Raw genomic sequence first — 15968 nt, 5'->3', positions numbered from 1 at the left:
AATATGACAAAAGGGAATATAAAATTGTCCTAACACTTATGGCAATATTCTGTATTCACTCCCATTAAGCTACTTAGAGCAAGTAAGTTTTTGATGCATGATGGGAGCTTTCAGGCTCAATTACAATGGAAATTTTAACACTTTAGACGACAGACCGGCAAGCCAGCAAGCCCGCGGCTTGAGGATTACCACCCCAATCCCCTGCAGCTCTGTAATGGTCAGGAAATTGAACAGGAATAAGCAGGGATAAATAACCGTATGAGGAATGAGGCAAGGCAACAGAGCGATGGCAAGGACAGCTTTGGCAGTGTTGGAACACATGCAGTCAGTGAAGTGCAGATGGCAGAGATGGATGCCACCCAGAGTTGAGAAGTGGGACAGGGGGGGAGAGAAGGAACTTAGAGGAGCAGCAGTACACACACACATACACATACATACACACACACACTGTCGCTCACTGCAAAGACTATAATTCATTACGGGTCTTTCACTGACCTTTTACCAGAGTGCTCACCCACTGTGACTTCAGAAGACCTCTGCCAATGTAACACAGTAGGCCAAGTCAATCCACCCGCTGCTCACAGAGATGCTCTCCACACACTTTCAGACTTTTACCACCATGGACATAGCTTGGCTAGAACCACTGTTGTACTTTCCAACAATCCACTCTGTCATTATCTATGTCTGAGCAATGAAGAGGGTTCTATTGACATTTTTTCCTCTTGCCTGTTTGCTCTTTTATTCACATGTAATACTTTTCTTTTAACCTTTATATAAATGGCAATTCCTTTTTTTCAGTTGGCACTTTTGCCTTGAATGGGGCTTTTTGTTTCACAGTCACACAGGTGAATGAGTTTGCAGTTGTAAGTTGTCCAGTACATTAATAGTGTATTAGTGTGTTGGTCCCCGATCAGTTAACTGCTCAGTGGGTGACCCATGGACCCATTTCGTTCATCCTAAATCCAAAGGATGCCGCCATTGCATGAAAGAAGAATGAAATCCAAATGAAATTTTTGATAATGCACCTCATTCCTTGCTCCCAATAATTTCAATAAAACAGCATCTGGGATATCACTAGCCTCATGTTAACCGCTTGTGATAAATAAAACTTACACTTCAATCACGACAATTTGACCAAGCCTCGGCCTTCTACAAGTAAGGGATTAGAGGATGACATGAAAAGATGACCACCAATAAAACACAGTAGCAAATGTGGCTACTTTGACTACAGTATGTTACAACAGAAGATAAACATTAGGCATGGTTGCCTTGTACTGTGCCTGACCACAGCCCTCCTCTCACCCCCTCCTATCACCCCCGCTGGCCTGCAATCACATCCCACTAAAGCCATCTATGTCCCAGCATTCGTACATCATTGCCATATGACTTTTGTTTTGAAAAGAAGTGCTCCACCATAACCAAAACACAGGAGTTCCACGCTCGGACAATCAAGCTAAATCCGTACTATACCAGAGTCAGTTAGACCAATCACACTATTCCAAACAAAACAAAAAAAAAAAACATGCACCGTAAGTAAGCCCTGAGGCACATCGTGAGCCTACTACGAGTAAGACAGTTTGGCTTAAGATTTTATTTGAAAGTTACAAAGTACAAAAAAGTATTATTAGCTCGCAGATGTCCTACAGTCCATGACACTAACTGCCTTATGCTCTGAACTGTAAACAGTAAAACTATAACTGCTTTGTGGACTAACATTACGATGCTGTCATCTCCTTACATCTGAAATTATTCTGGGTTACTGCTCTCAGTCCTTTTACGGGGCCAACCACAAAGTTGGCTGCAGGTTTTTCTCAGCTGTGTGTCAATAAAATGCAATGAACACACGAGCAGCATTTCAGGGGGTATCCAGTTTAACTTTTCCACCCACATTCATTTTGATTGTTGTCTTTTGTACCACTGCTGACAGGAACAATCTCTCTGTTTCCAAATAATATTCAACACTTTTGCTGAAGCCATAAACTCAGCTAGTGCACAGATGAAAGCAAAACAACCAAACATAACCAGCAACATACGGTACTGGCGCTTCATAAGGAGGTTTTAACAACGCCATCTTTGTTATTAGCAGCAAGAACCTAACACACAGGCCACAGGCAGCTAAGCGGTGAAAGCATAATCAAGTTGTGACTAGGTGCAGAAGTTGCACTGGTTATTTTAACTACACCCAGCCAGTGGCTATGCTACTGTTATTTACCATAAACAGAAATGAATTAACATTATATGTGATGTAGAGTCCCATCAGACAGATTTTCTTCTCCGACTAAAGGCATTGTCAAAATGAGAAAGAATTTGATTATACTGTTCATATTTCCCATCAAAGGAAATGTATCATTCTGGAACTGTGCAACTGTTCTGTTTATAGGTCAACTGGTTCCACCAGCAACTGGACCTTCAAGATACAGGATTTATATCCCTGTTTAACTGTGTGACTTCTAAAGCCATTTGGCGGCTCCAGTGACAATTTATCTGTGTCACTTTAAAGTGGGTAATATACTTAAAATACTTTGTTGAGGTCTGTATCAAAAAACTTGATTAAATCCACTATGACTCAATGTAAGAAAGTTAAAGGGGGAAGTCTTGCAGGGGAGATGAATGTTATTCATGGGCACTGTATACGAGGTGGCATTTAAGGTTCAATATGACATGTTGTGCAATAAATAATAATCAAGAGCACTGGGGTTGCTGTTCTAACAATAACGATCCTGTGTATTTAGGTGCTAGTGAGAATACCTGTGGCTTTAACCTAATTGCTAAATACATGCTTTGTGAGGGGAAAAAAAGTGCCTGCCTGATATGCTTTTTAATGTTCCCCTACTGCTAACATCACTTCAACACCCTCACTCTTTCAGAACTAAGGAGGTACAGCCACTGTTGCTTATTCGTTCCTTGTCATTACTTCCTTGTTTTAACATGGCAGAGGCAGAGTTCCCACAGAGAACCTGATTGATTCACAGAAGTACACACACAGCCAATTACACTTTAATGCCACTGAGTGAAAGCCAATTCGCCCAGCGGCACTCTCCAATGCCACAAGAGACAGCTGCTCCCATCATCTCAGGATGAATAAGGACAAATGAGGATGATCTAAACTGCTCCCAATCAATAAGTCACTTTCTTTTGCATTACGCCTCTCAGTGTACATCACATTAGCTCTCATCAGAGCAGCATTGAGAACATTAATAGAATTGACTTGACACCGTATGAACCATTTGAAATGCCTTGTAAATGTATTTTCTTTATTTTTTTTCTACATATGCATTTACAGAGTCATATTAAAATTGACAAAAAAACTATTCAAGCTTTTGTCTTAATTGGACTGATCTGAATAGTTTAATTGTGTGAAGAAATGTTTGAACAAATGTGAAGAAACATTTCACGAAGTAGCTTAAACAAAATACAAAGCACTGTTAATTTTGAAGGTGGTTAAAAAGGTGGATTTTCTTTTTGACAGGATATTTAATCATAATGTTAAATTGTCTAGTAAGGGCTTTGTGGGCTGGACCATAGGCGGATGTTGTCGATCTTGACCATGGAGGGTGTAAGGAGAATTTGGCACTGGATTACAAGATGCTGCCTATTTTATTTCCATGAAAGTTCCTCACTGCTGCATACTCAAAAGACACACAATATAACTGCTCTGTTCCACACACTTCCATGTTTTTTGTGAGCTGGCTGATTTCCTGTTGGATCCCCAAACAAATGAATTTGATAAAATAAAAAAATCCAATAACTATTCTAGACTTTCCAGATGATACTTGGCCAAAAGGACCAAACTCATAATTAATTTAGTCATTTACTTGTGTATAAGATATTTGCTTTGTGGGCCAGTGTGAATTAAGTGATGCATCATAGTAATGCTAATACAGTCCCACAGCACAAGCCGGATTCAAGGGGGCTTGGTGACGACACAAATTGTTGGTAGCATGACAATCTGGCTATTACATTACAACTTGTTTCCTTTAGTCCACTATGCTACTACTCATTGTAGATAAAATCCGCATTGTAAATACCTGTAGTTTTAAGAGATGGACTGTGTTACAGGCAGCTGTACGAATTGACACTTAACAGGATTTTAAAAGCTAAATATTAGTAGATAAGCTAGTCTGTGTTAGCTGGATGGCATTAGTTCACAGTAAACAGCTGGTCTAAGGCGGATGATAAACAAATTTTAACATACTCTGTATTCACAAAGCAGGTACCTACAGTTGCATGAAGGACCAAATGTGAGACAACAGGATGGATGAATGGTGCACTGAATATTGTTATGAACTGATATTAGTAAAATATCGAGATGGTTAAGATCTGTTCATGTTCTCCGCATGTCCATGTGATGTAATGTCATCATTTGTCAAAGTCTATAACACTCGTACAGAATGTTATTGGAATCTTTTTGAGTCAAAATTCAGTTCATACCTTAGTTGAACCCTACAGAGCTCTGAGAGTTTTCAAAACACGGATAACCTACACTCTGTACTGTCATTGAATGCTGCACACCAGTGCTGCTATTGTAAAATAACGACTCACGCTATACAGACAATGTGTTACTATAATAAGATAAAGCCCACTCACTAAGGGCAAAAGTAGGCCCTTTTATTAACACAAGAAATAGATCTCTCACAAAAAAAATTTGCTTTGGGCTGACAAAGTCAGAATCTGGTTGATGGACAAGTAAGCAGTGAGTCAGTCTGTCAGGTTGTAGTGGTTAAGATGTGATGAAAAAAACGACTCCATTTCTTCTGCAGCTAGAACTTCGTACTCACTGCAGCAAAAACAACACCCTAAGGCAATAATTTTGAAGCTTGTTGCAAAGACGAAGTGGGAGCTGGAGGACCTCCACCAACCATCAGATAAAGATCATTGCTGTGTGCCCAACCAGAAGAAATAGGCCTGGCATGGCAGTGGGTAAAAAATGTGATGGCTACCTGTGTGACACCGAACTACAACAGTCTGATCTCAAATCAGCCACAATAGCTACAGGGGTTTTAGGGCTAGACTCTTCTATATTTACTGCAGCACATTTAACTTCAGACATGCTTGAAAATGCATTAAAAAATACAGTAAGTGAACTGGAAATAGGTGGAAAAAATTAACCTGTAGTTTTAAACAAAGTCAAGCTACATCAAATGTCTCATTTGTTTTACAATTGCCAGACAATCCTGCCATAATCTCTTTATATTATAATATAAAACTATTTGTGCCATAACAGTATAGTAGAAAATTGGTATATAAGACAGAACCTAAGACGAACACAATACAATGTGGATTGTGAAGAATATCTAGGATGTGAAGGGCTGTCTTTAATTTTCCCAAATTTAGCCGTTTTTATTAAATGACAATAAAAAATGATTGTTTTTTGTGTTTATTTTTTGCTGATCATAGTCTTCTTCTTCTTTTCCTTTCAGCTGCTCCCTTTCAGGGGTCGCCACAGCGAATCATGTGCCTCCATCTAACTCTGTCCTCTGCATCCTCTTCACTCACACCAACTAACTTCATGTCCTCCCTCACTACATCCATAAATCTCCTCTTTGGTCTTCCTCTAGACCTCCTGCCTGGCAGCTCCAACCTCAGCATCCTTCTACCGATATATTCACAGTTTCTCCTCTGAACATGTCCAAACCACCTCAATCTGGCCTCTCTGACTTTATCTCCAAAACATCTAACATGAGCTGTCCCTCTGATGTACTCATTCCTGATCCTGTCCATCCTCGTCACTCCCAAAGAGAACCTCAACATCTTAAGCTCTGCTACCTCCAGCTCTGCCTCCTGTCTTTTCTTCAGTGCAACAGTCTCTAAGCCGAACAACATTGCTGGTCTCACCACCGTCTTGAACACCTTTCCTTTCATTCTCGCTGATACTCTTTTATCACACAACACACCTGACACTTTTCTCCACCCGTTCCAACCTGCCTGCACTCGCCTCTTCACCTCTTTTCCACACTCACCGTTGCTCTGAACCGTTGACCCTAAATACTTAAAGTCCTGCACCTTCTTCACCTCTGCTCCCTGTAACCTCACCGTTCCACCTGGGTCCCTCTCATTCACACACATGTATTCTGTCTTGCTGCGGCTAAGCTTCATTCCTCTGTTTTCCAGAGCAGACCTCCACTTCTCTAGATTTTCCTCCACCTGCTCCCTGCTCTCACTACAAATAACAATGTCATCTGCAAACATCATAGTCCATGGAGATTCTTGTCTAACCTCATCTGTCAGTCTGTCCATCACCAGAGCAAACAAGAAGGGGCTCAAAGCCGATCCTTGATGCAGACCCACCTCCACCTTGAACTCCTCTGTCACACCTACAGCACACCTCACCACTGTCTTACAGCTCTCATACATGTCCTGCACCACTCTAACATACTTCTCTGCCACTCCAGACGTCCTCATACAATACCACAGCTCCTCTCTCGGCACCCTGTCATACGCTTTTTCTAAATCTACGAAGACACAATGCAACTCCCTATGACCCTCTCTGTACTTCTCCATCAGCGTCCTCAAAGCAAATACTGCATCTGTTGTACTCTTTCTAGGCATGAAACCATATTGCTGCTCACAAATGTTCACCTCTGCCCTTAGCCGAGCTTCCACTACTCTTTCCCACAACTTCATTGTGTGACTCATCAGCTTTATTCCTCTGTAGTTGCCACAGCTCTGCACATCTCCCTTGTTCTTAAAAATTGGTACCAGTACACTTTTCCTCCAGTCCTCTGGCATCCTCTCACTCTCCAAGATCTTGTTAAACAAACTAGTCAAAAACTCTACTGCCACCTCTCCTAGACACTTCCATACCTCCACAGGTATGTCATCAGGACCAACTGCCTTTCCACTCTTCATCCTCTTCAATGTCCTCCTCACTTCACTCTTACTAATCTTTGCTACTTCCTGCTTCACAACAGTCACCTCTTCTACTCTTCGTTCCCTTTCATTTTCCTCGTTCATCAACTCTTCAAAGTACTCCTTCCATCTTCCCATCACACTACTGGCACCTGTCAATACATTTCCATCCTTATCTTTAATCACCCTAACCTGCTGCACATCCTTTCCATCTCTATCTCTTTGTCTGGCCAACCTGTACAAATCCACCTCTCCCTCTTTAGTGTCCAACCTAGCATACAAGTCCTCATATGCTCTTTGTTTGGCCTTTGCCACCTCTATCTTCACCTTACGCTGTATCTCCCTGTACTCCTGTCTACTCTCTTCAGTCCTCTCAGTGTCCCACTTCTTCTTAGCTAACCTCTTTCTCTGTATACACTCCTGAACTGCCTCGTTCCACCACCAAGTCTCCTTGTCCGCTTTCCTCTTTCCAGATGACACACCGAGTACCCTCCTACCTGTCTCCCTGATCAAATTAGCTGTAGTAGTCCAGTCATCTGGAAGCACCTCCAAACCACCCAGAGTCTGTCTCAGCTCCTCCCTGAAAACTACACGACATTCTTCCTTTTTCAACTTCCACCACTTCGTCCTCTGCTCTGCCTTAGTCCTCCTTATCTTCCTCACCACCAGCATCATTTTACACACCACCATCCTGTGTTGTCTGGCTACACTCTCCCCTACCAATGCTTTACAGTCACTGATCTCTTTCAGATTACAACGTCTACATAAGATGTAGTCTACCTGAGTGCTTCTCCCTCCGCTCTTGTACGTCACCCTATGTTCCTGCCTCTTCTGAAAGAAAGTGTTTACTACAGCCATTTCCATTCTCTTTGCAAAGTCAACCACCATCTGACCTTCTGCGTTCCTGTCCTGAACACCAAACCTGCCCATAACAGTCTCATCACCTCTGTTCCCTTCACCTACATGCCCATTGAAATCTGCACCAATGACAACTCTCTCACCTCTGGGGATGCTCTGCATCACTTCATCTAACTCACTCCAGAATTTCTCCTTCTCTTCTAACTCACATCCTACCTGTGGGGCATAACCACTCACAACATTGAACATCACCCCTTCAACTTCCAGCTTCAGACTCATCAACCTGTCTGATACTCTTTTCACCTCTAGAACATTCCTCACAAAATCCTCTTTCAATATAACTCCTACTCCATTTCTCTTCCTATCTGACCCATGGTAAAACAACTTGAACCCTGCTCCTAAGCTTCTAGCCTTGCTACCTTTCCACCTGGTCTCCTGGACACACAGTATGTCCACCTTCCTTCTCTGCATCATGTCGATCAACTCCCTAGCCTTCCCTGTCATAGTACCAACATTCAAAGTCCCTACTGTCAGTCCTACATTCTTAGCTTTCCTCTTCTCTCTCTGCCTACGAACACACCTTCCTCGTCTTCTTCTTCGTCCTCGACCAACAGTAGTCCAATTTCCACCGGTACCCTGTAGGTCAACAGCACCGGTGGCGGTCGTTGTTAACCCGGGCCCCGACCGATCCGGTATGGAAGCCTTTGTCACGATTCGCATGTTTGATTTGGCATGTGTTTTACGTCGGATGCCCTTCCTGCCACAACCCTCTGCATTTATCCAGACTTGGGACTGGCACAAGAAGACACTGGCTTGTGCCCCCTTGCGGTTGCATTTTTTGCTGATCATAGTACTCAAACCTAATTTATTTACTGTCTGTTGGTGTTTACAGAAACAGCTGTGCCACAGTCAGAGTATGAGGTAAGGCAGAAGATAAAGACAGTTCACATTAAAACTCTTAGAGATTGACATTTAGAGATTTAGCTCTTCTCAATATTAACTTAAAAATGATCTTATAATTTTGCACTTGTACCTCCAAATGTATTCTATTTGTTTTCATTTAGGCTTTTAAAGTCATCTGAGTAAAAGCTGCGTGACACAAAGTTGTGTATTTCCCTTCTTCTTTTTTTTTTAGCTCCTTTTGTTGTTATGTCTGACCAGACTCACCAGGCAGAAGTAAGCAGAAGCTGTCAGTTTTAGCAGATTAACGGTAGCATAAGGGCAGGTGCTGCACTCTGCGTGGAGACACATCCTGTTTTTTGAGCTTATCTGAAAGCCCAGGACAAGCTACACACACCACAAACACACATGAATTCGCACACACCTTCATCCATACTGTGGAGGCTCTGAAGGCAGATGCTGCCCTTGGTTTGCTCACTTCTAACCTCTGTGGACACAATTCCTGCAGGTTTGCACTCCCAGGAATCTGTCTGTGTTTCTGTTTGTAAGTGCAGCCTCCCATTGACTGTCTGTCAGTCAGTGTATTCATTTGTAAAACCCAACAGGCCAACACCCCTCCTAATCTGGAAAGATAGAATAAGAATTTAGATTGTTATGTTCAAAGGATTAAACTCTGCAAAATAGACCTTGTGATAAATGGCTAATTTGAAATCTCTTTAATGAGAAAAATATCACTGTCCAGTCCACAGTGATGTCTTATTAGGCATGACCAGAACTCTATATCTGTCATTCTACATTTTCATCTTTTTGGAGTTTCCAAAAAAAAAGCAGAGGTTCTTGTAAAGCTGTGAGCAGTTGTTCGGTTCAAAAAGTAAGCTGAGAGTCATAAAATCTTATTTTAAGGGTGGTAAAATCTTACTTTTTTCATCCAAGATAAGAAATATTTTTCCAGTATGTTATGCATTAGATTGTTACGATATTAAATTACCTAGTCTTGATATTCAATCTCTACATAAGTCTAAAATAATAGGTCTGTTATTGCATGGTTGTCACATTGGTATCTATTATTTATTGGAAGAAAACTAGATAATCAACAAAGTAGGATTGTTTTGTACACATTAGTTACCTCCCAGGGGTTCACATAAGCAGGACTCAAACAGAAATAAAATCAAATTAAGTAAATTATTGCACACTGAGGGGTCTCTGACAATATAGGACACATTGATATTAGAAAGATTAAATCCAGTCCTTAATAAGAAACATTATCAAGCAACTAGTGGCCCTATTTGTTTAATTTCTACCGCTACTATTTTCGATATCATGCTGTTTAAATAGTGTGATTTATATAACAGCTTTTCAGGTTTGTTTGTTGTGTGGATGAAAGACAAGTTGTTCTGTAAAAAATGTCACTGCTGTCAGTTTCTCATCCTTGTTTGTCTTTTGTGACCACTAGAGATATATATATATAAAAAAAAACACTTCGCAGACTCAGACACTTCACAGAACAGATTATTATGGCTCCAACAATTGGGGGACTGAGTCATTGTATTGACCGTTTTTATTTAATGCAACTCAATGTAACGAGGGCTCTCCAGCAACTGTTTTTTTTTTTTTTTTTTTTTTTTTTTTTAGCAATACAGTGTTATTAAAATAATACTAAAAGCATATAGAACCACTGGAGCTGAAGACCAGTGCACTGAACATTATTTTTTAATTTCTTTAGAAAACAACATTTGGCTTCTAAACAGCTTATGTTTTTTTAAGTAAAGTTCTTCATGATACATGAAATGGTCTTTATAAACAGGCAGACTGATTGACTGCCTCTTGCAACACCCGCAACCTGGCAACATATCAACCAAAGCCTCCAGTTGCATTAACTTTGATGCTATTAGCACCAAAGTCGTTGCATTAGCAGTGAATAATAGAATATATATATATATATATATATATATATATATATATATATATAGAGAGAGAGAGAGAGAGAGAGAGAAAGAGAGAGAGAGAGAGAGAGAGAGAAAGGGAGGAGAGAGGAGAGAGGAGGAGAGAGATAGAGATATAGAGAGAGAGAGGCAAATAAGGGAATAAAAGCTGAAATCTGCTCTGGTGTCAGCAGAGATTGACTGGAGATCAGGGACATCATCAAGTGCCTCCCCAGAGCCTGTTAGCTAAGGGGACAAATCATAGAGTCAGTCCCTGAACCCATGGAGTTCAGCTGCTCCGGAGCTAAATGAAAGAGGCCTGAACAAACAGAAATTGTGCTATTAGGTTTGATAGGTTTCACACTGGGCTCTAATCTTATTACCCTTGGTAAAAAAACTGTTTTCTCTAAGCCAAATAAAACTGCAGAAGAATGTAGCCCTACAGTGATTGACAGAACTGTGAAGTAGAAAGGGAGCCATAACGCATATTTGATCAATTGCATGTTAATTAGGCCCAATTAAACTTAGCGACTCTAAACAAAACCCACAGCTGATAAAGTAATGAAACATAACTAGCTTTTACTGAAAATAAGGCAGAACCAGCCTTGGTTCTACTTAAAAGCTGATGAAGAGTTATAGAGCACAACAGGTGCTAATGCCGCCATTAATGTGGATAGAATGACCCAGGAGGGCTCTTAACAGCAGGAGAAATCTCCACTGTAACCTCCTCAGACAATTTCTATGGAAATAGGCTTCAATTTTGCATAAGTGAAAATACTTGACTTGTGTTGAGCTTCTTACTAACTGCCGACTTTCCCCAATGTGCTCAGCCATAAACATGTCCAAGGACACAGCGTGTTGATGAAGGAAGTGCACATAAGATATACCAAAACCCCATGCAAGGTGGGAGATCGTTTGGGCATACTGCGGAAAAAAGGCCCATATATAGGTGTGGACCATATGCAATGTAGAAAAGATATGCACCATCTATGTGCACTTGGTTCAACATTAGACCCATGCTGGGATTTCATACTCAACGGAACAAAAAAGCTACACAGGGCCACCTCTGTGGTACCAACCAGCCATTTGGGATGAGGGTCCCGCAGCACTCAGCTAGGAATTATGTTGTTTGTCTTTAGCTGATGCAACTCTTCAACATCAGCAGGTCTAGCATTTTCTTTATTCGTGATTTGGTTCAGCCCACAACACAGGACATTTTTTCTAGGCTACGATTAACAAGCTGTCAGCAAAACAACATGTGTTAATGTCTGTGTCCCCTGGAGCTGAGGTAGGGTACAGTGGATCTGCTGGGACTCCAAGAATATCACTGACAGCATAAACAAGAGCTGGTGAGGATAACAAGCCTATGATAAGCCCATTAACATAAACGTTGAAAATATCTCGAACAGAGCAGCATCAGGTGGTGTGACACTGACAAAGCCACATGCAAAATATAGTTAGTGCTTTTTATCGGTGATAATTAGTGCTTTAACACCAGCAATGGAGTGTTCACAGTAGTCTCACAGGATTAATATATTAAGCAGCTGATAGTTCTGTTTCACAACACACTAATAGATTATCTTAGATTGTATACTGGAAAATGTGAGGTGGAAAGTGGGAAGACGTGTCAGTGATATAATACAAAATATCAAATTATTATCTGCTTGGTAGATCACATAAAACTACATGAACACAAGATTAACTTCCAAGGCCATGTTTCTGATTGGGTGACTGGTGTCAAATTTACACTTCATACACATTTACACAATTTTCTTTTGATCTGTGTTTTTTGTTAATTAATTTCCCTACATACTGTATTAGAGTGCCAGTGTCCATAATGCAAAACCCCAGTAATGTTTCTGTTAATATTTCTACTTATAGTAGTTACATTTATAGAACGTTCTCCATTGCATATCTTATCTTCAATTAAGTAAAAATAAATTAAAGACAATCAGCACAAACGGCAAAATCATTCAAAATATTATGACAAAAAGGGAAGAGGAGACTTTTCCGTTTACAACATCATCAGAACTTCTCAGATGTACTAAAGTTCAAGAAAACAGTTAAGAGTAAAAGGTTTACTAAATATTTTAACTAAAATATGACAAATAAGCAATGTAGCTGTAACGTTGCTTCTGATGAGCTTTTGTGTATATAATGTGAAACATGTTGTGCTCACCGAGAATGATGGGTATGAAAGAAGTAAATGAAGGGAAAGCTAAAGGTCTTAGGTATCTCTGTGGTGAACAGGAAGCGGTGATGACCTTCAGTGGAAACATTTCATGAGGAGTTCAGCGGGACTGAAGCCTTGCCTATAACGCTTGAGGTGTCTCGCCGTGGCAAAGCCTGCAGACCAGCAGTAAGTCAAGACCAATCAATAGCAACCACTGCCTACACCCAGGCTTCTTCCAAGATTTGAAAGTATTTCCCAAGCTAGAGAGAGAGGAGGAGTAACTGTCATAACATCCAGTACAGTGAGCGGTGTTTCCAACTAGACTTATCTCATGAATCAAAAAAGATGTCAGCCCATATGCACTGTTACTTCTTTTCGGGATAAATAAACACAGGAACATTGATAGGCGAGCTAGGCAGACACAGACCGTCATTAGTGTGTGCCTACTGTATGTAGGTGTTTCTACATGTTTGCAGTTTCTGCGTGATGGTTTTGAATGTCACAAATCAAAGTTCTTCTCCTCAGTTTCATAAATCAGTCGAAGTGAAAAGCACAGGCACTGTATATGCTGAAGGGTTCAGCTCAACTTGCTTTGTTTTTTGAACACATCTTCCAAGGAACTGATAACGCTGTTTAGAAATGATCATAATGGAATTAGTCTAGAGGTTCAGAGAGCTATTGTATTTATTGATCCACTGCAGATGTTTGTAATTTTTAGTTAGGAAGTTAAGTTAGGAACACCACAAATGCACTTTTAGGAGTCAATAAAAGTCAACTTGTGTTCAAAGAGGAATGAAAAGGCCAATGCATCACCTCATAAGATGGCCAGTTCTAAACTTATTGGAAGCTTTGACAGACTAGAGGCCAATATCCCAGCTAAACATCCCATTGAGGATATTTTGGAAATACGGAGAGGAAGAGAGGGAGGGAGTATTTATAGTACCAAAATGTGACTGAATGTGGGAAAGAAGGCTCAAACTGGGCTCTGTTTTAAATCCTCTGGTGTCTGCTCAAAAAGTCCTTTGATTACAAGTAAATAATCTCCTATTCAATCATTCAGCTCCACATTAAACTATTTATAAGAATATAATTGTCACGTTTAATGACAGCTCAGAGCCACAGCTAGACAGTTTCCTGTTTATAAAACACAAGAGGAGAAAATCATGGGCTCTGTAAAACATCTATTAGGAAATCAGTGACATCCCATCAGACTCCAATAACTCCAATTAAACAACACACTAACAATAAAAACATGCCATTACTCTTGTTTTCTATGTAAAAAATATCGTTAGCCCATTTAAATTTGAGGTGAGAGTGAAGCCGTGTCAAATATCACCACACTGTACAGCAGGATAGCAGTTAATCCATTTACAATAGAAGTTTGAGCTGCCTTAAGGGAGCAAGTCCTAAACATGGATAATTCCATCATAACCAATAGAGCCGTGGCTCCTCAATTTACATAGTTGATCTAACAATCAACGTTTCTCAGCTCTCACTTATATTGCGTGGGACTATTGTGGATTGAAGCCGAGCTCTGTGTAAACCTCTTTACCATGCAGATCAAACAGAGGCAGACAGACTGGACGGCTTTTGGCTGCACCGCTTTTAGCGTGTTTAGTGGCTCCGACCCAAAGACAACTGCACCAAGCATCGAGCAAATCCTTCAATCCTCTGACTGCCGCTCCCAAGCCTCTTAATCAAATAAGGCCATTAGCTCCTTCAGTGAGTGTTCTGGGCCTCCGGCGCCCACAGACTAAGGCTTTTACGCTGCCAAAACAGAAACACCCTGACAGTCTTTGGCCTGACTGAATTTTTTTCGAGAGGCTGGAATCCAGATTATCACATTGTGCCTGAAAATTCAGATATGATGTTGTCCAGGAACAGTTGAACGGCGTAAAGACCCTACAGAGCTAGGGTCCAATCCCAAATATAACAGAAGCTTTTCCACTGTAAGTTTATTTGAATATGAGTAACAATTTCATGGAACATGCACAAGTCTAGTTTCCATAAGTTTACACAATGACTTCATACTGTACCTATTTTCTAGAAACAATACTCACAAATGCTGTTATAAGCATATACACTTCTAAGCTCTTAGTTGCATCTTATTACATTCATTGGGCTCAATGTTTTTAGCCAAAGCCACTTGGAATAAGTGCGAGAGCAAAACACTCATCATGATTCTTACCATTAGTAACATTTTCAAATAAAACACAAATCAGCTCATCAGTTTTTTCAGAGATCTTTCTACCAAATCACAAATCCATGTGATTTGTGTGACCACTGCTCCAGTATAACAGACCACAGCACTTTCTTAGAGCAAAACCTGTTCTCCTTATAACCATGCATAATCGTATTTTACACTCAGTGTGTTAAATATTAGCTCATCATAAATCTCACTCTACAGCCACATCCTCCCAAAAATGAACACTGAATTTTAAACACTAGCACTCTGCCACCCATACCTGTTTTAACATCCTGAGCTAATAAATATTAGGAAACAGCCACATGAGCCCCCGCTCAGTCTGAGCCTGGTAAAGAATAGTCTTACCTTCACAGTAAGTAGAATCCCCGTGGATGGAGGCATAGCCGCTCTTGCATTCACACTCTGCTTTAGTATTGCGGTTTTTACACTCAGAGTTTTCTCCACAAATAAGTCCCTCTACACAAAAGTCATAACCTGAAAGAGAAGAACAAAGGAAGCTTTGATTTACGTTTGTCCTTAAATTTGCTCAGTCAAGGCAGTGAAAAGTTGTGTACAGACACACAACTATAGAGAGATATGAAAGCAGATAAATGCACAAACAAGCAACCTTGTTCCTGTCCCCATAACACTGTGGATGACAAGAAGCCTGCTGTATAAAGTTTACGGCTGCAGTGGATTTAATGCAGTAATAAAAGTTTAGAATTTTATTAGAGCACACAAACAATACAAAAATGCATACATACACAACAGACATGAGGAGCATGTCTGAATATTATAGTGTAAATTATGTGAACACGGCTTCTACTTCTACACTACACCTGTACTGCCAATGAGAAGTTTAAAAGATGATTTTTCTAAATTCATCATATTTTCAACGCTAAACCAGCAATGATACCTAGCCTCTACTCACTATTAATACTTGTCAGTCTTAAGTCTGGATTATCTTGCTCGTTTGTCCCGTAGATCTCCTTGTTGTCCACAAGTGACACACCTTTCCACTGGGTCACACGTTTTGTCATTCAGTTGGGTCAAGAGATGTTTTTTATAATTTTTGGACAAC

General features: G+C 40.5%; 1 protein-coding gene across 3 annotated transcripts in view; it reads right to left on the bottom strand.

The window, feature by feature from the left end:
• The window catches only part of LOC137116597 (protein kinase C-binding protein NELL1-like), a 206590-nt gene that overhangs the window by 109195 nt on the left and 81427 nt on the right, over positions 1–15968 (bottom strand). For 2 of the 3 annotated variants that reach the window (XM_067495587.1, XM_067495590.1), the window contains exon 12: positions 15254–15382. The exons of the other annotated variant lie outside the window; for it this stretch is intronic. In XM_067495587.1, coding sequence (XP_067351688.1) covers positions 15254–15382 — 129 coding nt within the window. The remainder of the gene's footprint in view (positions 1–15253; positions 15383–15968) is intronic. 3 annotated transcript variants of the gene reach the window in all.

The sequence above is a fragment of the Channa argus genome, chromosome 2, assembly GCF_033026475.1.
Source record: "Channa argus isolate prfri chromosome 2, Channa argus male v1.0, whole genome shotgun sequence".
Taxonomy (NCBI): Eukaryota; Metazoa; Chordata; class Actinopteri; order Anabantiformes; family Channidae; genus Channa; species Channa argus.
This window is presented reverse-complemented; position numbering and strand designations above follow the sequence as displayed.